General features: G+C 44.8%; 1 protein-coding gene across 1 annotated transcript in view; it reads right to left on the bottom strand.

The window, feature by feature from the left end:
- CPZ (carboxypeptidase Z) overlaps positions 1 to 9,949 on the bottom strand; it is a 170,873-nt gene extending 160,924 nt beyond the window's left edge. The window contains exon 1 of the mRNA XM_073610824.1: positions 9,621 to 9,949. Coding sequence (XP_073466925.1) covers positions 9,621 to 9,726 — 106 coding nt within the window. The 5' untranslated portion in view covers positions 9,727 to 9,949. The remainder of the gene's footprint in view (positions 1 to 9,620) is intronic.
- Between the last annotated feature and the right edge of the window lie 14,740 nt (positions 9,950 to 24,689).

Below are 24,689 nucleotides of genomic sequence, written 5' to 3'. Positions count from 1 at the left end.
TAACGTTGGAATCCACCCAAATGACTGAGGGGCATCTGGCTTAGCCTCTCAGCATGCTACTGAGAGCCTGCCACTCCCTCTGCCTGCATGGGTGGGCACTCCAGTGAGCACTGGAGGGGCAGAGCAGAGAGCTGGTGACTGTAAGGCTGGTCATACACAGTTCGATTCCAACCATTAATGGGCAGGCTGAATGTACCAAGTTGATCGATCTACAGTCAGGTCCATAAATATTGGGACATCAACACAATTCTAATCTTTTTGGCTCTATACACCACCACAATGGATTTGAAATGAAACTAACAAGATGTGCTTTAACTTCAGACTTTCAGCTTTAGTTTGAGGGTATTTACATCAGGTGAACGGTGTAGGAATTACAACAGTTTGTATATATGCCTCCCACTTTTTAAGGGACCAAAAGTAATGGGACAGATTAACAATCATCCATCAAACTTTCACTTTTTAATACTTGGTTGCAAATCCTTTGCAGTCAATTACAGCCTGAAGTCTGGAACGCATAGACATCACCAGACGCTGGGTTTCATCCCTGGTGATGCTCTGACAGGCCTCTACTGCAACTGTCTTCAGTTCCTGCTTGTTCTTGGGGCATTTTCCCTTCAGTTTTGTCTTCAGCAAGTGAAATGCATGCTCAATCGGATTCAGGTCAGGTGATTGACTTGGCCATTGCATAACATTCCACTTCTTTCTCTTAAAAAACTCTTTGGCTGCTTTCGCAGTATGCCTCGGGTCATTGTCCATCTGTACTGTGTAGAGCCGTCCAATGAGTTCTGAAGCATTTTGCTGAATATGAGCAGATAATATTGCCCGAAACACTTCAGAATTCATCCTCCTGCTTTTGTCAGCAGTCACATTATCAATAATTACAAGAGAACCAGTTCCATTGGCAGCCATACATGCCCACGCCATGACACTACCACCACCATGCTTCACTGATGAGGTGGTATGCTTTGGATCATGAGCAGTTCCTTTCCTTCTCGATACTCTCCTCTTCCCATCACTCTGGTACAAGTTGATCTTGGTCTCATCTGTCCATAGGATGTTGTTCCAGAACTGTGAAAGCTCTTTTAGTTGTTGTTTGGCAAACTCCTAATCTGGCCTTCCTGTTTTTGAGGCTCACCAATGGTTTACATCTTGTGGTGAACCCTCTGTATTCAATCTGGTGAAGTCTTCTCTTGATTGTTGACTTTGACACACATACACCTACCTCCTGGAGAGTGTTCTTGATCTGGCCAACTGTTGTGAAGGGTGTTTTTTTCACCAGGGAAAGAATTCTTTTGGTGTTGCTGAGCTCACCGGTGCGTTCTTTCTTTTTAAGGATGTTCTAAACAGTTGATTTGGCCACACCTAATGTTTTTGCTATCTCTCTGATGGGTTTGTTTTGTTTTTTCAGCCCAATGATGGCTTGCTTCACTGCTAGTGACAGCTCTTTGGATCTCATATTGAGAGTTGACAGCAACAGATTCCAAATGCAAATAGCACACTTGAAATGAACTCTGGACCTTTTATCTGCTCCTTGTAAATGGGATATTGAGGGAATAACACACACCTGGCCATGGAACAGCTGAGCAGCCAATTGTCCCATTACTCTTAGTCCCTTAAAAAGTGGGAGGCACATATATAAACTGTTGTAATTCCTACATCGTTCACCTGATTTGGATGTAAATACCCTCAAATTAAAGCTGAAAGTCAGTAGTTAAAGCACATCTTGTTTGTTTCATTTCAAATCCATTGTGGTGTATAGAGCCAAAGATTAGAATTGTGTCGATGTCCCAATATTTATGGACTTGACTGTATCAGCTTGTGTACAACCAGCCTGCTGGATTTTCTTGCGACTATCGCTAGCGGCTGCTATAACAGCGCACATTAACATACCACGCTCAGCATATTAAATCATACACTCCTTGGTGCCTTTCTACTTAAAGTGGTTGTAAACCCATTACAACCACTTTAACCTACAGGTAAGCCTAGATTAAGGCTTACCTGTAGGTGCAAGAAATATCTCCCAAACCTAAAAGGTTTAGGAGATATTTGCAGAAATAGCGGTACTGATGTCTACGCATGCGCCGTAGACATCGGGCGCAGGCGCACTGAGCGTGCCGTTTCTAACGGCAATCATGCCGTCAGTGGCGGCGCCAGCGCGGCTCCGGCCAGTCACAGCGCCGGAGCCACGATACCCGGAAGTCACTCCGGGATAGATGGCGGCATCGGAGGAGGCGAATGCGGGGGCTTCGATCTCAGGTAAGTAATTCATAATGAGCTAGTATGCTATGCATACTAGCTTATTATGCCTTTTTCTTAGAGGGCATATTTTTTTTTTTTCAGACGCTTTACTTCCTCTTTAACAATTTCACATTCTCAACTAAAAGCCACAGATTATTAGAACAGCCGCCTTTTACAAAATAATCTTTTCTGAAAGTGTTCTTTTCCTTTATAAATGTAAATGTTTATTTTTGCACAAGGCAGCATTCCAACTGAACAGCTGGACTGCTCGTTTTTAGTAAAAACAGGGTATAGTCTCTTTTTTTTTTTTTTTTAAATAACCTGGTAAGCAAATACTAGAATGGTAAAAAAAAAAAAAAAATCACTTGAATGAAAGAGCAATGGTGCTTTATTTTTGGGGATGACTAATCGAATGAATCACAGGTCCATCACTTTTTTATCCTCCAGAATATCTGTATACTTGTCTAATTTGCAGAATGTTGTGCTATAGAGATATTTAGGAAAAATGATTCATGAATTGTCAGATCTCAGTCTGCATAATTTAGGAGAATGCAAAAGGGGCAAAGTTGATTAGCAGCAGGTCTGTTTGGGCCTCATGACCTCACCTGGTATTCCATCACTCTTACACGACTCTACCTAAATAGAACGGCAAAAGGCAGCAGGTGGACCAGGTCTAGAGGGGGTGGACTTATGTCCTCTCCTAAATGCCTAGGGGCAGACCTGAATCCCACCTGCCCTGAATAAGAGTACCAGCCGGCTGAGGGTCATGGCCCTAGAGCGTCATTGGATGTTATTGTGCTGTAGACCAGCCCACCCACAACATGGCAACTCATGATGCTAATCTCATATTTGCAGGACCCCTGGGGAGCCCAAACTTCACCACAGAGTTCCACAGTTAAGAAACATTGCCCTAGACCATCAATGCATTTCAATGCAATGAGTGCAGCTTGATGATGTCTTTACATCGTTCAAGGATGAAGTTGCACCTAAGAACAATAGAAGCCTCTACATAGTGATGTAAGGACAGAAATAGTAACCTGAAGAATCATGGAAAATATTACCTAATAAAAAAGTTGGGATGGATTTAGACCTTTGCAGTGGATTGCCATACACATGTGGGCATTTGATATGTTACATGTTCAACCAATTCATTTTGAGTTGGCTGTCAACCACAAAGTACTTTTCGAATGCATGCATGATTCAAAAACACAGGACTTTTGTGATAAATTGTGGTGCCAATTTTATTCTCTTTATTCTTCACAAGCAGCAGAACTAAGTGGTGGAGGGGGGGGGGGGGGGGTGAACATGCATTCATTTTGCAGCCACCATTAAAATGTACTTTTTGTATATGCAAAACATGTTCATTTTATGATGCATTTACCATGTATTTGCTACGTGCTTAGACATACTTGCCAAATGTGTACCATGCATTTGGCAAGCATTCACCTGATCCGTACGGAAGAATTAAAGAAAAGCACAATCTAATTTCAAACTGATCTTAACATCATGTATACAAAAGCCCTTAAATTGGCATTATAAGTATATTTTGGTACAGTGAAAAACCCTAAATCAGTCAAAAGTTCCAAAAGGGATATATGAGGTCCAACCATTAAGGCAGAGGTAGGCAACCTCGGCTCTCCAGCTGTGGTGAAACTACAATTCCCATGAGCCATTGCAAGACCCTAACAATCACAGCCATGACTCCTAGAGGCAGAGGCATGATGGGACTTGTAGTTTGACCACAGCTGGAGTGCTGAGATCAATGTACCCCTGCATTAAGGTGTCTGAAGGTCTAGTTATCTCAGACAATTGCCACTGCCCATAGAACAGTCTCCTTTTCTTTATGTTCTTTATAGAAGAGTGAACATAGAACTATAGATTGTCTAAATCTAGCTATAAACTGTCTCAATTGTTTTTGGATTGATCTGCCAAATTGAAAAAAAAAATTAATAATAAAAAAAATACCACTTATGTAGTTTAAAAGCAAAACTGTAGCAGATCCTAGCATTACAAAGTTAATGGTATATTTTGAAATATTTGTGTATAGCTAAAGCCTTGTACACACAGGGCCGAATGTCGAGCGGCATTAGTAAGTTCAATAGAAACTGTCCGTCATTCGGCCCATGTGTACTGCAGTCGGGCCAAAAAGACTTCCATTCCCTGAGCCATCAAATAATGAGGCCACAGTGTTTACAATACCTATACCGAGAATAGTAAGAACACATATTTACTAAATGAATTAAGTTTTACAATATTACATTTAAACTATATTTGACATACATGTTGGTAAAGTGGAGGTGGGCCTGCAAACATCTTCATTTTTACTCTAAAACATCTCAGAAGGTCCTCAACTTGGGGTGTTTAAATAATATAAAAAGTCATCACTTTGGCCCAACCTATCATATCTTTCCAACTAGACCTCCATATTGAGAAGTCATGTTGAAGTTGATATACACTGGTTTTGGGGCTCCAGGGTTCAATGGCTCCCTAGTGCTCCAAAACAAACCTAATGACACAGGTAGACATAGGGACATGGGGAAGGTTTGATTGCCCTGTCAGATCTTAATTGGTAATGTAGAAAAAAACTAGTACACCAGGTTCTAGTTGAAGACTTTACAGAAGTTCCATACAAGACCTTCAGGGGCACAGTGGTCCCCTTTGTCAGGGTGTTGAATCAACAGGAATTGAATCACTTCTTAGGCTTGGTTCACACAGCGATAGTCTCTGAAATGGGGGTGGGGTGAGTGATAAATGTAGGATAGTCGCTGGGGTGGGTGGTAGAGCAGCAGCTACCAGGCGTTCATGAGGCTAGAGACTTTCGGGGAGTGGTCGAGCGGTGGGGGCTATTTTTAATGCCTGTGTGAACAAGACCTTAGACAGTACTCACGGGAACAGGGGCGCTAGTTAGAGGATTTCCCCTCTGTTCCTGTTAGATGGCTCCCAAACCACAATGAAGATGCTGCTTGCAGGACTTTTCCTAACGTCCCGCAAGTGCACCGCCCCAGTGTGAAAAGTCACACTGAAATGAATGGGAAGCAGTTTTTAGGCGGTTTAGACCCTTTTCACACTTGTGCGACTTGTCCTGCGACTTGGGAATGCAAAGTCACATGACAAGTCATACCCCATGATTTCCAATGAGTACCATTCATATCTGTGCGTCTTCAAGTTCCTGCACTACTTTTGTCCGAATTTGATGCGACTTGAGGTCCAGAGACCTCAAGATTACACAAGCAAGCTTCAAGATGAGTCAAAATTGCGCCAAAGTCGCGGCAAAAATTGTGGCAAAATAGCACGCGACTTTCAAGTCGCACAAGTGTGAAAGGAGCCCTACGGGCACTATTTCTAGCGCTAAAACACCTGAAAACCGCTTCAGTATGAAAGGGGTCTTAGGGCTGAAGATTTTTTACCTTAATGCGTTCTCATCATTAGGGTAAAAAACTTACCTGAGCCCAGTCTCGATCCAGAGATGTGCACGAGAGCAGAGGATCTGTCTGCTCTCTCCCTCCTCATTGGCTCAGAGAAAGCAGCAGGGGCCATTGGCTCCCACTGCTGTCAATCGCAGCCAGTGAGGAGGGAGCAGGGGGTAAGGCCGAGCCACACTCTGTGGGTCAATGGTGGGCACTCAGCAGGGTAAGGAGCCAGTAGCGCTGATGGGGGACCTCAGAAGAGGAGGATTGGGGGTTCTGTGCTTTGCAAAACCACTGCACAGTATAACATGTTCTTTGAAAAAAAAAAACAAAGGTTTACAATCACTTCAAACTTGCTTTCGCCCACACTATAAGTCCTATACTAACTAGCCTGTAGAGGAAAGGTGTCAATATTTACCTTATCTAAGGGTACTCTAGTCCATTCACATGATTAGCTTTCAGTGGCGGCTTCAGGTGAAAGGAGAGATCGCCGACAATGACTGCAATCCCTGGGCAGTGACGTCACCCAAAGACTTACAATGGTGCATCCGTTGTCGGCTGTCTCTTCTTCCCTGAAGCTGGCGCTGGAAATAGATCGCAAGACTGGACAAGAGCGCCCCTGAGAATACGTAAGTGTAGAAATCTTTCCTCTACAGCAGGGATGTGCAATTAGCGGACCTCCAGCTGTTGCAGAACTACAAGTCCCATGAGGCATAGCAAGACTCTGAAAGCCACAAGCATGACACCAAGAGGCAGAGAGAGGCATGATGGGATTTGTAGTTTTGCAACAGCTGGAGGTCCGCTAATTGCATATCCCTGCTCTACAGGGTAGTTCGTATAGGACTTAGAATAAAGCACACTCACCAGCCACTTTATTGGGTACACCTGTTCAATTACTTGGTAACACAAATTGCTAATCAGCCAATCACATGGCAGCAACTCAATGCATTTAGGCATCTAGAGGTGCTGAAGATGACTTGCTGAAGTTTAAACTGTGCATCAGAATGGGGAAGAAAGGGGATTTAAGTGACTTTGAACGTGGCATGGTTGTTGGTGCCAGACGGGCTGCTCTGAGTATTTCAAAAACTGCTGAGATTTTCACACACAACCATCTCAAGGTATACAGAGAATGATCCGAAAAAGAGAAAATATCCAGTGAGCGGCAGCTGTGTGGACAAAAATGCCTTGTTGCTGTCAGAGGAGAATGGGCAGACTGGTTTGAGATGACAGAAAGGTAACAGTAACTCAAATACCATCTCTGAACGCACAACACATGAAGCAGATGGGCTACAGCAGCAGATCATCACACCGGGTGCCACTCCTGTCAGCTAAGAACAGGAAACTGAGGCTACCAAAATTGGACAGTAGTAGAAGATTGGAAAAACGTTGCCTGGTCTGATGAGTCTCGATTTCAGCTGCGATGTCACAAAGGTCAAATCATCTCACCACTGGTTTTTAAAACATGACAATGAGTTCTCTGTACTCCAATGGCCTCCACAGTCACCAGATCTCAATCCAATAGAGCACCTTCGGGATGTGGTGGAATAGGAGATTTACATCATGGATGTGAAGCTGACAAATCTGCAGCAACTGTGTGATGCTATCATGTCACTATGGACCAAAATCTCTGAGGAATGTTTGAATCTATGTCATAAAGAATTAAAGAAGTTCTGAAGGCAAAAGGGGGTCCAACCCGGTACTAGCAAGGTGTACCTAATAATAAAGGCAGAAGGTTTTTTTTATCTTAGTGCATTCTATGCATTAGGATAAAAAGCCTTCTGTGTGTAGCAGCACCCCTAATACTTACCTGAGCCCCATCTCTATCCAGCGATGTCCATGAGTGCCTCAGTCAGTTAGCCAATGAGGAGAGAGGAGAGAGAGAGAGAGGGGGCGGGGCTGAACTGTGGCTCAGTGTCTGAATGGAAACAGGGAGCTGTGGCTCAGTTGCCCCCCATAGCAAGCTGCTTGCTGTGGGGCATTCGACAGGAGGGAGGGGCCAGGAGCTCTGGCCAGGGACCCAAGAAGAGGAGGATCTGGGTTGCTCTGTGAAAAAACAACTGCACAGAGGAAAGTAAGTATAACATGTTTGTTATTTTTAAAGAAAAAAAAATTAGACTTTAGTATCACTTTAATGCTGCGTACACACGGTCAGATTTTCCGACAACAAATGTTGGATGTGAGCTTGTTGTCGGAAATTCCGACCGTGTGTATGCTCCATCGGACATTTGCTGTCAGAGTTTCCGACAACAAATATTTGAGAGCTGGATCTCAAACTTTCCGACAACAAAATTTGTTGTCTGAAATTCCGAGCGTGTGTAGACAATTCCAACGCACAAAATTCCACGCATGCTCGGAATCAAGCAGAAGAGCCGCACTGGCTATTGAACTTCATTTTTCTCGGCTCGTCGTACGTCACCGCGTTCTTGACGTTTGGAATTTCTGACAACATTTGTGTGACCGTGTGTATGCAAGACAAGCTTGAGCCAACATCCGTCGGAAATAACTCCAAGGTTTTGTTGTCGGAATGTGCGATCGTGTGTACGCGGCATAAGCAGTGGCGTCACTAGGGTTGGTGTCACCTGGTGCGGTATAACATACATACACACCTCACCCTGGACTCGGGCCGGCAGTGGACACCAGGACACCCCACCCTCCGCACATGTCCTGAATCTGGGCTCTGGGCGGCAGCTGGAGTCTGGAGAGGAGGGCAGCTTCACAGCGTGCAGCCGCTGCGCCACCCGGGCGGAGATACTAGTAGTGTGTGTAGTGACATCATCATCATGTCTGCAGTGCAGTGTGAGATGTGACGGGCTGAGGCTCGCTGGCTCAGTAGGGTAGGGAGGAGGAAGAAGGAGGATACACTCACACAGTGACACACCAGGCGCGGCCGCGACACTAGAGGTGTGTTGTTCCAGCCCAGTGGGGTGAACGGGTCAGCTGAAAAAAAAAAAAAAAAAAAAAAAAAAAAAACAGGGCTTTCCTCACAGTCGGGAGGGTGTCACCCCTCTAGCAGGTGTCACCCGGGTGCGGACCGCACCCCCCTAGCAACGCCTCTGGGCATAAGACAAACAACTTTTGTTAGGTTTGGACAGAGGGGTGAGGGGTTAGAATCTCTTTTAGGTGTTTATTATCATCTGTGTGTCTTTATTAGGGACATTTACTCTCTTTAATTGTCCAGATCATCATTATTTAGACCGGACTTCTACTTTAATTTATTATAAAAATGCACCAAGTTTATACTAGATTTCCTCTTCCATTTTCAGGTTATTTTATTTTAAAGTGGAAGTAAACTTCCATGGATTATTGGTGCCTATAGGTAAGCCTAGAATAAGGCTTACCTATAGGTACTGTAAATATCTTAGGAGCTATTTACTGCATATGCAGCTGATGACATCATTGGCGCACGCACTCTGAAGGAATGGCCTCCAGTGCCGTTTCTTCAGAACTGTGTGCCATGCCTGCGTCTCCCGCCGGCATGCGCGTTAGTGACGTCACGCGGCTCCAGCCAGTCAAGGAAGGCGGGCAAAAGATGGTTGCGGCCTCCAGCTGCGACAACGAGGGCTTCGTTTGCGGGTAAATTTCACACGATGTGCTAGTATGCGATGCATACTAGCACATTATGCCTTTACTTTGCAGGTCAGGGAAAACAAAACAAGAAAGGTAAGCACTTTACTTCCTCTTTAAGTTTACTTGCACTTTAAATATCTAAAAAACAATAGTAATTTATACTTCTAAAACTTTCTAAAAAGGAAACAGAATACAATACGTGCTTTTTATATTTTAGCTCAGAGACAGCTATACCATCTAGATAAAAAGTGGGATCTTGTAGATAAGAACATCTACATTAACAGAAGGATAACATCTAGACCGAAGGAGGAGTCTACCTGTATCCTCTGGTCCTATCTTCCTCCAGTTCCTACACTTCTACAAAGTCCTGACTTCTCCAGCACATGGTCACTAATAATGTTCTCTTACCCAAGGCTCGGTCTCCGGGGAGGCAGCGGGGGGAGCCGTACACCAGCCCTGCAGTGAGGGTGATGATGAGACAGCCGCTCAGGAGATGTTCGTAGTGTCCAGCCATTGATGTGGCACAGTAGAGAGCGGACCAGCCTTCGCAGTCTTCTCTCCCTCCCAGGCAGCGCTCTGCTCACGTGTTCCAATAGCTCAGGTTACAGCCCAGCACACCCTGTGGAGGAGATCCTGGATTTATCTGCACATGGGGAATCATTCATTGCTCTCATTTGTAGTCATGTAAGGAGGCTTTGGCTGGGTTTAGTGTAAAGAAGTCTGTCTGTATGGAGCTGACTTTGAGGGAATGCATATGTCTGTGTAAGGTTGCACAAGAGTCTCTAACCAATAACCACACTGCCACAAAAATGCACACAAATTCTTACTGTGCCTATCCTGTAACCCATTCACTGCCTGATGCCAGAGGGTGAATCCACAATGTGCTTCATACATAGGCTACCTACAGGCATTTATTTATTATAGGTAATCACACTGATCATAAACAACTGTGGGGTCAATTCACTAAGGCTCCGTTCACACCTAGGCGTTGCTATTTTACGGGCGTTTTTGCAGCGTTTTTGTACAGGCGTTTTGAAGTTTAACCCTTTCGCGACTAAGCCTATTTTTGAAATTTGGTGTTTACAAGTTAAAATCTGTATTTTTTGCTTGAAAATTACTTAGAACCCCCAAACATTATATATATATATATATTTTTTAGCAGAGAATCTAGAGAATAAAATGGAGATTCTTGCAATATTTTATATCACACGGTATTTGTGCAGCTGTGTTTTAAACGCAAATTTTTGGGAAAAGGGACACTTTCATGAATTTTAAAAAATCCAAACAGTAAAGTTACCCCAATTTTTTTCTATAATGTGAAAGATGATGTTACGCCGAGTAAATAGATACCAAACATGTCACGCTTGATAATTGCACGCACTCGTGGAATGGCGACAATCTACGGTACCTAAGAATTTCCATTGGCGACAATTTAATTTTTTTTTTACGGTTACCAGGTTAGAGTTACAGATGAAGTCTAGTGCTAGAATTATTGCTCTAGCTCTGACGATCGTGGTGATACCTCACATGTGTGATTTGAACACCGTTTACATATGCAGGTGCGACTTCCATATGCGTTTTCTTTGCTGCGCGAGCTAAAAAATTTTTTTTTCTTATTTATTTTATTTATTTTTATATTTATAAATTGTGTTTAAAAAAAAAATTTTTTTTTGATGACTTTTATTGCTGTCACAAGGAATGTAAACATCCCTTGTGACAGTAATAGGTGGTGACAGGTACTCTTTATGAAGGGATCGGGGGTCTAAAAGACCCCCGATCCCTCCTTTGCACTTCAAAGTATTCAGATCGCCGAAAACGGCGATTCTGAATACTGTGTATTTTTTTTAAACCGGCGCCATTGGCAACCGAGTAAACGGGAAGTGACGTCATGACGTCGCTTCCGTGTTTATGATTAGGAGGCTGGAACGAAGCCGCCCACGGCTTCGTTCCAGCCCGCCCCCAGCCGCCGGAGGCAGCCGATTAGTCATCGGGCCTCCCAACGGAATGTCCCCTCCCGCTTCTCCGGTATAACAGCCGAGTGGCTTTTAGCCGCATCGGTTGTTATACTCGGATAGCCGATCGCCCGCTCTAAACAATGGTACCGGATAATGCCTGCAGCTGCGGGCATCATCCCGGTATAACCCCGGAAAGCCGTGTACGCACATCTGCGTACGCTCGGCGGGAAGGGGTTAAAAGGTCACAAATGTAAAAGCAGTTAAATGCATGTAATTGGCCAAAAAAAAGCTCATGTACTTTTTTGGAGCAATGGTCATTTTGCTTTAGGTGACAGATTGCTCAGATGTGAACAGGGGCCATTGAAATTAATGGGATGTGTCATTTTGGGCGTTTTTAAAGCGGAGGCTTAGAGCAGAAAAACGCCTAGATGTGAATGGAGCCTCAAGATTGCTGTATGCAATATGAAGGTCACACGGCTTTTTTTTGTTTTGTTTTGTTTTTTTTAAGGATCGCATGAGATAATAAAAGTCAATTCATCAAAGTAAAATATTGAATGTGAAATAAACACTGGACATTTTTATAAATTTGTGATAAATACCGTACAATAAATAAAAAAATAAATAAATCATTAGAGGATTGGTAAAGTCTCTCACCTTAAAGGGGTTGTAAAGGCTCGTGTTTTTTCACCTTAATGCACCTTAAACACCTTGCAGTCACCGGCCCCCTAGCCCCCCCTCATTTTACTTACCTAAGCCCCGAATTTACATCGGCGTGTCCCCGCCGTCCCTCTCTCCACAGGTTCCCGTCTCTTGATTGGATAGATTGATAGCAGCGCAGCCATTGGCTCCCGCTGCTGTCAATCAAATCCAATGACGCGGGCGTCGGGGGGGCGGGGCCGAATCCTGCAATCCGCCTCTATGGACGCCAAATGCTGGACTCGGGAGCGAGCCCGCAAGGTAACCCCCTCGTGAGAGCGCTTTACCAAAGGGGTTATCTAATGCGGGGAGGAGCCGCAAGAGCCACCGAGGGACCCCAGAAATGGATGTTCGGGGCCACTCTGTGCAAAACAAGCTGCACAGTGGAGGCAAGTATGACATGTTTGTTATTTTAAAAAAAATAAAAAACAATCCTTTAGTATCACTTTAATGTATTCTATGCATTAAGGTGAAAAACCTTTAGTGCTGCAGCTGCCCCCCAGAGCCCCCCTTTTTCTTACCTGAACCCAATCGTTCCAGAGACGAGCAGGAGCCCAGTAGCTCCAGCCGCTGTCTCGGATCCCCATTAGATAGATTGATAGCAGTGGGAGCCACCACTGCTGTCAATCAAATCCAGTGAGAAGGGGGGCGTGGTCGAGTCCAGCTGTCTGCGTCAATGGACACAGCAGCAGGCTCGGGAGCGCGCCCGATACGGGTGCCCCCATGGAAAGTGTCTCTCTCTGGGGGCACACAATGAAGAGGAGGGGCCAAGAGCACCGCCGGGGGAACCCAAAAAAGGAGGATCGGGGTCGCTGTGTGCAAAACCCTTGCAAAGAACAGGTAAGTATAACATGGCTGGGTTTACCACTGCTTTAAAGATAGTTCACTAAAGAACACACACATTCGTTATGTATCACCTGCCAGTAGGCAGTTGGTATTTTAGCAAAGCACAAAATAACAATGAGGGGAACTCTGCACTGGCCAGTAAATTAACCACTTGACCTGCAGAAGATTCCTTCATGACCAGGCCATTTTTTGCGATACGGCACTGCGTTACTTTAACTGAAAGTTGCGTGGATATGCAACGCTGTACCCAAATGTCCTTCTTTATACCTCAAATAGAGCTTTCTTTTGGTAATATTTGATCACAACTGCTGTTTTTATTATTTGTGCTATAAACAAAAAAGACAATTAAAAAAAAAAAAAACAATATTTTTTAATTTCTGCTATAAAACATATTCAAGAAAAAATTGGAAAAATCTAATTTCTTTATACATTTAGGCCAATATGTATTCTGCTACATATTTTTGGTAAAAAAAAAAAAAAAATGATAGTGTCTACATTTTTTTTTTTACTAGTAATGGCGGCAATCAGCGACTTATTGCGGCGGCCATTCTGACACTAACTGGCACTTTTGACACTTTTTGGGGATCCGTGACACTAATACAATGGTCAGTGCTAAAAAAAATATGCTGTACTAATGATACTGGCTGGGAAGGGGTTAACATCAGGGATGATCAAAGGGTTAACCGTGTGCCTAACCAGTGTTTATGTGTAGTGTAGGAGGTGCTTTTACTAGGGGAAGAGATGGAATTTGTTCTCTGTTTCATAGGGACACGAATTCCATCCCTTCCCTCCTGTCAGAACGGTTGTCTGCCTTGTTTACATAGGCAGATCACCGCTCTGCCGAACGATCGGCAGGTGCACGGTACTCGATGTCCGCCGGCACCCGCCGATCATTCGTGTTTAATCATAGTGGAAGCGGGCTCCCTACCTGGAAGTGTCATATGATGTATGTATATATATATATATATATATATATATATATATATATATATATATATATATATATATATATATATATATATATGTGTGTGTGTGTGGTGTGTGTGTGATCTGGCGCACAGGCGCTGCCCTGTAGCATTAAAACTGCTATAGGACGGACTTGAAGTGGTTAAAAGCATACAATGTATCAGAATGTTTTGCACTGAGCTCAGGAATGAAAATTAATCATAACATTTCACCACAGGGAGATCATTCTGTGAATTAAAGCATTGCTAGAATGTTTCCTCTAGTTTCATATTATTTCTTCCTCTGGTGCAGTGTTAGCATGTAAATGAAAAAATAATGCAACATTTAAGTGATAAATATTGATAAACATAAATATTTAACGCATTTGGTAAATAAAAAATATTTTCTATTGAATTGACTACTTTTGAAATAATTTTATTAATAGTTTGACCCCATACACACTATTAGATTTTCTACAGATTTTTGTCTTCGTATTTACCAAAACCATATAATATGAGGTCAAACCTTAAGAGCCCTTTCACACCGGGCCGCCCATAGCGTCGGTGGTAAAACGCCGATATTTGTAGCGGCGTTTTACCGTCGGATTAGCGGCGCATTACGGCCGCTAGCGGGGAGCTTTTACCCCTTGCTAGCGCCCGAGAAATGGTTAAAACCGCCCGCAATACGCCGCAATAGCGGCGTTTTGCCGGCGGTATCCCAGCGCTGCCCCATTGATTTCAATGGGGAGCAGCGGTGGAGGAGCGGTAAGCACACCGCTCCAAAGAAGCTGCTGGCAGGACTTTTCCTGACGCCCTGCCAGCGCAGCGCTGGCTTTCACACTGGAGACAGTGCTGCAGCTGTTTGAGGGCGGATTGCAGGAGCTATTTTTAACACTATAGCGCCTGCAAAACGCCCTCGGAGTGAAAGGGGTCTAAGAGTTTCTATTTGTACGCAACCAGGCAGGCCCTTACACTACATGGTTTTGGTAAATCTGAAGACAAAAATCTGCAGAAAATCTAATAGTGTGTATGGGGTCTAAGCGTGTGTAGGAGGCTTTAGTGAATTGACCCCTATGTGCATAAGACTCTGCAAAGTGTGAAAAAGTGATATATGGAGAAAGCTACAAACCTACAATGTGTCTAAATACACAAACACTTCAGAGATATGAAAGTAGAACTATAGGCAAAGCTTTTTTTTTTCATTTTGGATAGCGTAAAGGAGGGTTATAACCCCTGTCACATTTTGTTTTGCCATCTGTGTCTCATTGGGGCGATTTCCCTTCACTTCCTGTCTTATAGCCAAACAGGAAGTGAGAGGAAATCCCTGCAAATTTATGGAATACCGTGGGGACCTCCAGGTCACCAGAATTAGTGTCCCTATTGAAAGATTTCTCTTCTATTACTTTTCTGGGACAACACAAAATTTGGGATTTTCTTTTAGGGCCTTTTCACACAGGCGGACCAATCGAGTCCACCTGTCAGTTTTTCAGGCAGGCCTGATGGGACCCTCCAGTCTCCTCTATGGAGCGGTGGGTGTCAACAGATATGTGTCCATTGACACCCTTCTACAGGGCTGATAAGGCAGTACAACCAGTCCTAGTATACTGGGTCTGGGCCCCACCAGTTTAAAAGGGGGTACGGGCATCTGCTGAGCAGGAGGGCCAGCTGTACTGTCTTATTGCAGACACTGATCCTCTTCTGTCCATCCCCTGCAGCGCTACCAACGCCTCTTTTTCCATCCGGCTGCACATGCACCCTTTCCATCTGCTGTCCGGGCCCCCCTGTATGCCCCTTTCCTCTGCAGAGCTGCCAGCTTAACCTCCTTTCATGTCAGAAGCTGCTGCAGGGACACAGTGGGATGTTTCAGGATGGAGAACGTGGGAAGGGGCCAGTAAATATGTAATTTACTGGTCCCTTCCTTTTCTGTATGAACACGGTGAGCAATCGGTACCAATCACTCCTGTGTCCATTCATCACTGAAGCATAGTAAATTGTGTTCACTATGCTTCAGTTTGTGAATGAGCAGGGAGGCTCAGAACATTTCCTATTCATTCATCTGTGTAGCTGAAGCTGTATAGAAAGGGACTGATAAATCTACATCTATAGTCACTTTCAGCTAAGGAGGGGGGGGGCTGTCAGGTAGGCTATATGGGTCCTGCTGGCCTGTGGGTCCTGCTGGCCTGTAGACCATGGCCAGCAGGACCCACAGGTCACTGGACAGGGGCCGGCAGGATCCCACAGGTCAGTGGCCAGCAGGACCCACAGGTCCGCAGCCAGCCTACAGCAGGATCCACAGGTGGACCCTGCTAGGAGCTGGCTGCAAACCTGTGGGTCCTGCTGGATGCTGACCTGTGGGTCCTGCTGGCTTCTGCAGAACAAACACTGCCAAACATCTGGCAACACTGCCAAGCATCTGGCAACACCACCAAGCAACCTGTGGGTCCTGCTGGCTGCTGACCTGTGGGGTCCTGCTGGCCGCTGACCTGTGGGATCCTGCTGGCCGTTGACCTGTGGGATCCTGCTGGCCCCTGTCCAGTGACCTGTGGGTCCTGCTAGCCATGGCCTATAGGCCAGCAGCACCCACATGCCAGCAGGACCCATTAGTCAGTGGCCAGCAGGACCCACAGGTCCACAGCCGCTGACCTGTGGGTCCTGCTGGCCACTGACCTGTGGGTCCTGCCGGATTCTGCAGGGCAAACACTGCCAAGCATCTGGCAGTAAGCAGTGACTGGTAGTAAGCAGTAACTACCACTGTATATACTAGTTTAATGTTGTTTTTGAAGTTTGAAAGTTTGCATGTGGACCCCATGGGATATGAAAACTTGTCCTGTGGCCCTCAGGTAATTTGAGTTTCAGACCCCTGACTTCAAGGGTTACTAAAGATGTGCTAACTCACTCATTCATAATACCACACGTACAAATTCATAAATATAAAGTGCAAAAAGGAATAAAGACACAAAATTAAAGTGACACATTCAAATTGTCTCCTACATAAATGTATATCATATAAACACCAAAATAAGTTAATTTATATATATTGCATCGTATCAATATTATATATTATTGTATCAATAGAAGCAGATCTCCTGCCGCCTATTGACCGCCACTTCAACCTCCATCCACCAAAAAGTGACTTGTGCAAAAAACTAAATTAACTATTTCCAAAAAGTTCATCTGGATAAAAGGAGCCAGTGCTGGTCACCCACTGCTTCTCAACCATAACTTTGGTGCACCTCCACCACACCAGTGAGCAAACAGGTCACTTATGAGAAGGTTTGGCCCCACAAACAAGGCCCAAGCACGTTTGCCTCAATCCTCCTGCAGCACCACCCCACTCAAACTGGCCCCTGATGGTCCAAGCCGCAAGTATGACATCATTTGAGGTATCCATAAAGTAACCGCAATCACATTATGCATATGAAAAATAAAAAGCCTCCATAGCTTCCAAATCTTTAAAACCTTTATTGTAATGCAGATTGGGCACTTACATATTCATTAATCATCTACATGAGTGATCAAAGCACTACACACCGCATGCCACTCTGGACTCTGGTGACGTCACTGCCTTGGCTCCGCCCAGACGCGTTTTGCACACCTACGTCCTGAGAAGAATCTGTTTCCTGAAAGGAAACTATATTTGAGTGGCTTCCCAGGCATGACTCTGTGTGGTGAGAGCCCATCTTGGCATTCTACATGGCTTGGATGTCTCTGAATGTCTGGATTGACTGTAAGGTGCAGAAGTTCTGATACCACAAGCAGGTCAGAATCAACCAATTCGGCTAAGAAGAAGCCCCGGATCTCAGCCTCCCCCCCTTTTTATAGCACAGGTGGGCTGGCTAGGACCGAAAAGCCCGGGATCTGAGCCTACAGCAGTTAACCCTTTCCCCCAGCCTGGGACAGCTGCTAACTCACTAGTACCAACATACAGTATTTCAGCCTGCCCACTGTGCACGTGGCAGGGTGTGGGCAGTGGCTCCAGTGTCTGCTCCTCCAGCAGCTTCCTCTGCCGTATGTCTCCTGTCTCCTCTGCCTAAGTGCTAGGCATCCAATAGGATTGCCTGACGCTTTGGCCAATCGGGAAACAGGTCTCACGACCTGCCTCCTGATTGGTGGGGAGGAACTTTAGTGTGAAAATAGCGAATATTTGTTCGCTATCGGCACACAACTGGGTGGGCTCGGAGCACAGTGCTCTGCGCCCCGAGCTCACCCTTTTTTGAAGACTATTAGAGCCTCTGGCTCTAATCACATTCTTAAAAAAAACACCCCCGCCATTGGAATCCATAGTCCAGTGCCCTGATATGTAGATCGGGGGGCCGGATGCATTGATAGGGGGGTGGCGACCGTGCGCCCTCTATGGACGGGCCGCTACTGCTGACAATGCTGCTGTCCAGAGGTGTCCCCTGTGCTCCATCATCCAGAGTGGGGACACTCTAAAACAGGAGGTGTGTTACTGGCCAGATCACCAGGTGAAAACAGAGAGGAAAAAGACATTATATCCCTGTTTTCTTATAATGCTTGCACCAAGCTAATTATTCTTGGTGGCAAGGTGCTTAGCCAATGGTGTTGATGGTTTTATATTTTTGTATCTTGGTACTTATATATGCTTTATTTGAAACGTATAAAAATAAATTGTAAAAAAAGATGGAGATGTGATTTTGATTTGTGGGTGTGGCTTGAAATGGGGGGGGGGGGGGATTCAATTAAAGGTGAACTCAATGAAATTACAAAAAACACAAATGAATGCAGGTGTGTATTTATTAAAAAAATCATGAAATGCAACTAGTGTGACTGCATTTGACTTTTTTGACTTTCAGCCTCTTGCAACTCCCTGTACAGTATCATTCACACCTGAGAGGGAGCAGCAAGACTGGGAGTCCGTCAGATGTGTTGTATGCAAATGTGCTCACATGCTGATAGGACAGAGAAGAGTTATAAGGGAGATGATCTGTTTAGTCACCTGTTGGCCTTTCACTGACCAATAGGCAGGTTAGGTGTGGAGAGGGGACCACTATTGCATCCCTTCTGCAGCCTATAACTGTAGCGGAGAATGTGATGTTATCCACCTGGCTGTGCAGCAGGCAGGGTCGGGACAAGGGGTGGGCGAGAGCAGGGCCGTGACAAGGGGTGGGCAGGAGGGCCGGCTGCCCTGGGCACTGTAGTATCATGTGAGGTGGGGGGGTGCCACAAGGAGATTTGGGGGGGGGGCAATTTGTGTTGGAAGGAGGGATTTTAGGGGCAGCAGGAGGGGAAATTTGGGGGGGGGGGTGCTAAGAGTGGCGATTTAGGGGGATTTGTGCTGGGAAGGAGAATGGGGGGGATTTGTGCTGGGATGGAGAAATTTGAAGTGACAGACAATGAAAACCAAGAGGGGAACTTTTAAGGGTAGAGAGTTGTGCTAGTAAGTAGAGCTGCACAATTAATCATCAGGAATTGTTATCACAATCTTGACTAAAGTGTTTCACAATTCTTTCTATGCAAAGAATTCTCTCTGTTCTTCTGAAGCCACAGCTGTCAAAAGAAAGGAAGAGAAAAATGGGGCAGTCTGCAAAGAATCAAAACATTCTTTATCAGTTGAACTTAAGTATAAACATTGTAACAATTGGTCAATGGAATAGACTTTGTGTGTAAGTGAAAAAAGCTTAACCACTTAAACACTAAACCTTTTTCTGACATTTGTTGGTTTCAAGTTAAAATCATTTTTTTTTGCTATATATATATATATATATATATATACATATTTTTAGTAGACACCCTTAGAGAATAAAATGGTGGTTGTTGCAATATTTTATGTCACACTGTATTTGCGCAGTGGTCTTTTAAATGCATTTTATTTTGGAAAAAATTACTTTAATAAATTGAAAAAAAAAAAACTAACCAGTAAAGTTAGCCTTTTTTTTTTTGTATAATGTGAAAGATTTTACGTTGTGAGAATCGTGATCTTTTTATTCTAAGCAAAAAAAATCGTGATTCTCATTTTGGCCAGAATCGTGCAGCTCTACTAGTAAGGGTGATTTTTATTTTTTTTTGGAGGGGGAGCATTTGAGATGGTGGGATTTGGGGGGGAGGCAGAGATTTGTGCTGAGAGGGGGGATTTCAATAGGGCTGCGGATTGGTACTTGGAGGGGGGATTTATGCCTAGGGGATAAGCATGCAGATTAGTGCTTAGTGTTTTTTTGGGGTGGGGGGGTGGGGGTTGCTGACACATAATGCTCGTACATCTTTGGGGGGGGGGGCACAGTTTGGCATGTTTGCCCTGGGTTCTAGATGACCTTGTCCTGGCACTGGGTGAGAGGGGCGGCTGCCCTGGGTGCAATGGTTTACTGGGGCGCTTTCCTTCTGTTGCAAGGCTGACAGGGGTAGTGACAGCAGCAGTGATTTTGACAAGCAAGTGACTGCTGGGTGTAGTATCTGCTAAGCTTGCATATTATGAGCAGCGCAGGGGGGACGCAGTTTGGAATCTTTACCCTGGGCGCTAGGTGACCTTGTCCCAGCACTGGCAGCAGGGTTGTGTTAATCTCAGAACGGTTGGACAGAAATACAAATCCTTTGCCAAGTAAAACAGTTCCCATACAGATACAGTATCTGTGTTTCATCACTGTATTTGGCTATTGCTTAGTACTGCTCATATAGTCTTGTCTATACATCTACAGAAAGGACAAGGCTCTCCAAACATTGGGCTTGTCTCCAGAAATTCTATGATATGATGATGCCGTTGTTCTAAAACTTCTATAACTAGTTTAGCTATCATCCAACCGCCCACCCCCACAAAAACAGGAAATCTAAATTATAGGATAGCTATTTATTTATGTTCTTTTATTTATATAACACATGCACAATGTTTCAACTTAATTACAGTGAGGAACACAAAGCGTGAATACAAAAAACATATCACAAGAGACAGATAATGTATTTTTGTCATATTGTGGACAATAAAACCATGAACAATATCAGAGGAGTCTTGTTTTTTCTTGTTCATAAGGTAGTTGAAATACGATCTGAACCTTTGTAACTGTATGCAACATAGGAAAGAGAAATAAAACACAACTTTGGGTTATTACCTCAATATCAAGATAGGAGAGGTTATAAGGGGATTTAAGTGTAGCACTACCCTAGTAGTAGCCGCAGGCTAGGATGGGTCCTCTGTTCCCTGCCTTGGCCTTTTCAAGAAGGTCCCTCAGCCCTTCTAACACTCCAGGTTGAGTGTACAAACATACAATACCACAGGAAATCATTGAAAGTAATACTTAGTACCCAGTAATAGTCCTTTATCCAGACTTGGATTGTTCGTAATTAATTAATCTAGCAATGCATTCTTTATAGTTGGAGAATCCACCAATTGAGACAGTTGTCCCTACAAGACATTCATGAAATGATGGGCCTTTAATGAGTGAGCTGTCCCCTCTGCCCAGTCGATATTGGGATAATTAAAGTCCACCATTATGATGACATTTCGATGATCGCCATTTCTAACTGTGATAGGAGGTCCAGCTCCTCCTCCTCCTTTAGATTGGGGGGTCTGTAACATACCCCCACTATCAATTTCCCTCTTACTTCTTCTTTTTGGAGTTCTACCCACACAGATTTCACCTCCCCCTAGTCCCATTCACAATGTCACTCCTCTCTACCACCCTTACATCGTTTTAGATATATAGACACACACCCCCTTCTACCTTCCCTGTCCTTCCAATACAAGGAATACCCCTGATTATTTGCCAGCCAGTCGTGTGAGCTGTCAAACCAAGTTTCTGTTATTCCCACAAAGTCTAGGTCCTCCTCGTGTAATAGCAGCTCCAGTTCCTCCATTTTGTTAGCTAGGCACTTAAAATGAATGTGTACGCCTCCCAGTGTTGTATGAGTGCATATTAGTTTCTCCTTAAGTTTTCTCATGCTTTTTTTTTTATTTGACCACTCATTCACCCCTGGATTAGATGTTACGGCTATATTATCACTACTGGCTTCACTATTACCCCCCGTTCTTTGCTCACTGCTGGCTGTCACTCCCTTAGAACCCCCCAACACCTACTTTCTTCACAATAGAGCTGCACCATCCCCATTAAGGTGCAGCCCGTCCTTACTAAAAATCCGGTAATTCACTGAGAAGTCAGCCCAGTTCTCTGGGAACCCAAACCCCTCTTCCCTACATCAGTTCATCAGCCACTTGTTCAGTTCCCTAAGCTCCTGCTGCCTCTCTGGTGTGGCTCGAGGCACAGGTAGTATTTCTGAAAAAACTACCTTAAAGGTCCTTCTCTTCAATCTATTCCCTAAGTCCCTGAAATCATTTTTTAGGACTCTCCACCTTCCTCTCACTTTGTCATTGGTGCCAATGTGTACAATGACAGCTGGGTCCTCCCCCAGCCCCACCCAATAATCTGTCCACCCGATCTGTGATGTGCCTAACCCGAGCGCCCAGTAAACAACATACTGTTCGGTGACCACGGTCTTTATGACAGAGTGCCCTCTCTGTCTTCCTAATAATTGAGTCCCCTACTACCAGCACCTGTCTAACCCTTCCTGCATCTCTGCCCCCCTCCTTACCGGAGCCGTCACTCCCCTGGCAGCTAGGGAAGGGCGCCTGCTTCAGCACTGCTACCCCTGAGCTTATATCCCCAGCATCATGCAACCTGGCATATTTGTTGGGGTGTACCAACTCAGGACTAGCCTCCACAGCGCTCTTCCCTCTACCCCTCCTTCTAGCTGTCACCCAGCTCCCTACCTCTGGCTCTTGTGCCTCCTTGTCTCCAAACTCTTCTACACTGGCCCCCGCCAGCACCTGCTGGATAATGTCCTAACTCTTTTCCAGGTTGTTGATGCTGAGCAGTGTTACCACCTTGTTTTCTAGATCCAGGATCTGTGCTTCCAGAGAAACAACTAGCTGACATCTCGCACAGCAGTATTCTCTCCCCTGGCACTACAGCTACTCCAATTACCTTACAGCCCCCCTCAGCGCCTCGCATCACTCTCCGCACCCCACGTCACTCTCAGCACCTCGCATTACTCTCAGCACCCCGCGTCACTTCACAGCATCCCGCGTCACTCTCAGCACCCTGCGCCCAGTAACCCCAGGTACTTAAGGTACTCCCAGGGCCTTAATGTCACTCCGGTTCACTCCAGCTATTCTCAGTTCTCCCAGTTATTCCAGGAACTCTCAGTACTCCCAGGCACTAAAGGTACTCCCAGTTACTAAAGGTACTACCAGTTACTCCCTGGTAGTAAAGGTACTCCCAAGTCCTAAAGATACTCCCAGGTCCCAAGGGCATTCCCAGTCACTAAGTTACTTCCAGCTACTAAAGGTACTCCCAGGCACTAAAAGCACTCCCAGGCACTAAAAGCACTCCCAGGCACTAAACGCACTCCCAGGCACTAAAGGTACTCCCAGTTACCAAAGGTACTCCCAGTCACTAAGCACTCTCAGGTACTAAGGGCACTCCCAGTCGCAAAGAAATTCCCAGGTATTAAGGGCACTCCCAGGCACTAAGGTACTCCCAGGTACTTAGGTACTCCCAGTTACCCTAGTTACCCCTAGTACTAAAGGTACTCCCAGATACAAAAACACACAACACAGCTTGGTTTCACAAAGAAAACTATCTGTGGCTTTTTGTGTGTGTGTGTGTGTGTGTGTGTGTGCGACTGCTCTGCTCCTGCTCGGTCACCCCTGTACTGCCTGTCAGCTCCTGCAGCCTTCCCTGGTCAGCCTGTTTCCCTTCAGTCCTGTAACTACCACTTCCCTAGTCTGCCTATCTTTCCCAGCCTATCTACAGGGAAACAGTGTCAGGAGGAGCTTCTAGTCCTCTGCTGGTGGTCACATGTTCAAAATAAATAAAATTAGCAATAAATAATAGCAATAAACTGTTTTAATTTGTCATACAAATATATAATTGAAATCAAATCTTTATTATTTTGTGGCAATACCATGATGCGGGCAAATTTGGTGAAGCCACCATTAATCTACATGTAATATCTACATATCCCACCCCCATTGTGTTTAGCTGGTTAGTGGGCATGGAGGAGGAGATACAGAAAACAAATCCCATAGTAACTGAGTGAGTATGGACATCATTTAGTACACCTTTTATTGATAGTTTTGTACTATGTATTGTATATTATGTATTGGCATTTTAAGTATGTATTCTCAACTCAGAAAAGTGCCTTATATTGCTCTCAGCCTCCAAATCTTCAAATGTTTTTTTTTTTTTTTTTTTTTTGCAGTTGCTGCTGCTGCTGTGATCTGACTTCTGTTAGAAGGTGGCTATGTTCATTTCCCATGGTCCCACTGTATGTAGGAATATACTGTAGCCACTCATCTCTTGCTAAATCCTCAGATGGACCAGTAACTATGGAATGTTTAGTGTGCATAATGACCACAACTAACATACACTGCTCAACCCAAACAAACAGAAGTGAGGGGGAAAAGTAAGGACACTTCCAGACCTAGCTAGCTGCCATAACCCCGGTATCGCCATGTTCGGCCGGCAGTCCGGTACAAAATAAAAGTAGTCTCTGTGGCGGATTCACCGCGAGATCACTTTTATTGGTGGCGAGAGAGGCCCCCCCCCCTCTCGCCACGATCCGATGCCCTCCGCCGCTTACTGGAGCCGCCAGCAGCGGCGGAGGCGATCCGGTCCTCTCAGCGGCTGTGCATGGAGACGAGATGGCCCCCACCTGTCTCCATAACACTGCAGAGCGGAAGCAACGTCAAAACGTCACTTCCGCCCTTATGTAGCTCTTAAAGGGCCATTTTTTTTTTTTTTTAAATGAAAAAATTTTTTTTTTTGCATTTTAGTGTAAATATGAGGTCTTTTTGACCCAGATCTCATATTTAAGAGGTCCTGTCATGCTTTGTTTACATTCCTTGCAAAAGGAATAAAAGTGACACCATTTTTTTTTAAACAGTGTAACAATAAAAAATAAAAGGTAAAATAAATAAGAAAAAAAATTTTTTTTATAGCGCCCCGTCCCGCCGAGCTCACGTGCAGAAGCGAACATTCGTGAGTAGCGCCAGCATATGAAAACGGTGTTCAAACCACACATGTGAGGTA

The sequence above is a fragment of the Aquarana catesbeiana genome, linkage group LG01, assembly GCF_042186555.1.
Source record: "Aquarana catesbeiana isolate 2022-GZ linkage group LG01, ASM4218655v1, whole genome shotgun sequence".
NCBI lineage: Eukaryota > Metazoa > Chordata > Amphibia > Anura > Ranidae > Aquarana > Aquarana catesbeiana.
The sequence above is the reverse complement of the archived record's forward strand: the minus strand, read 5'-3'. Positions and strand labels throughout refer to the sequence as shown.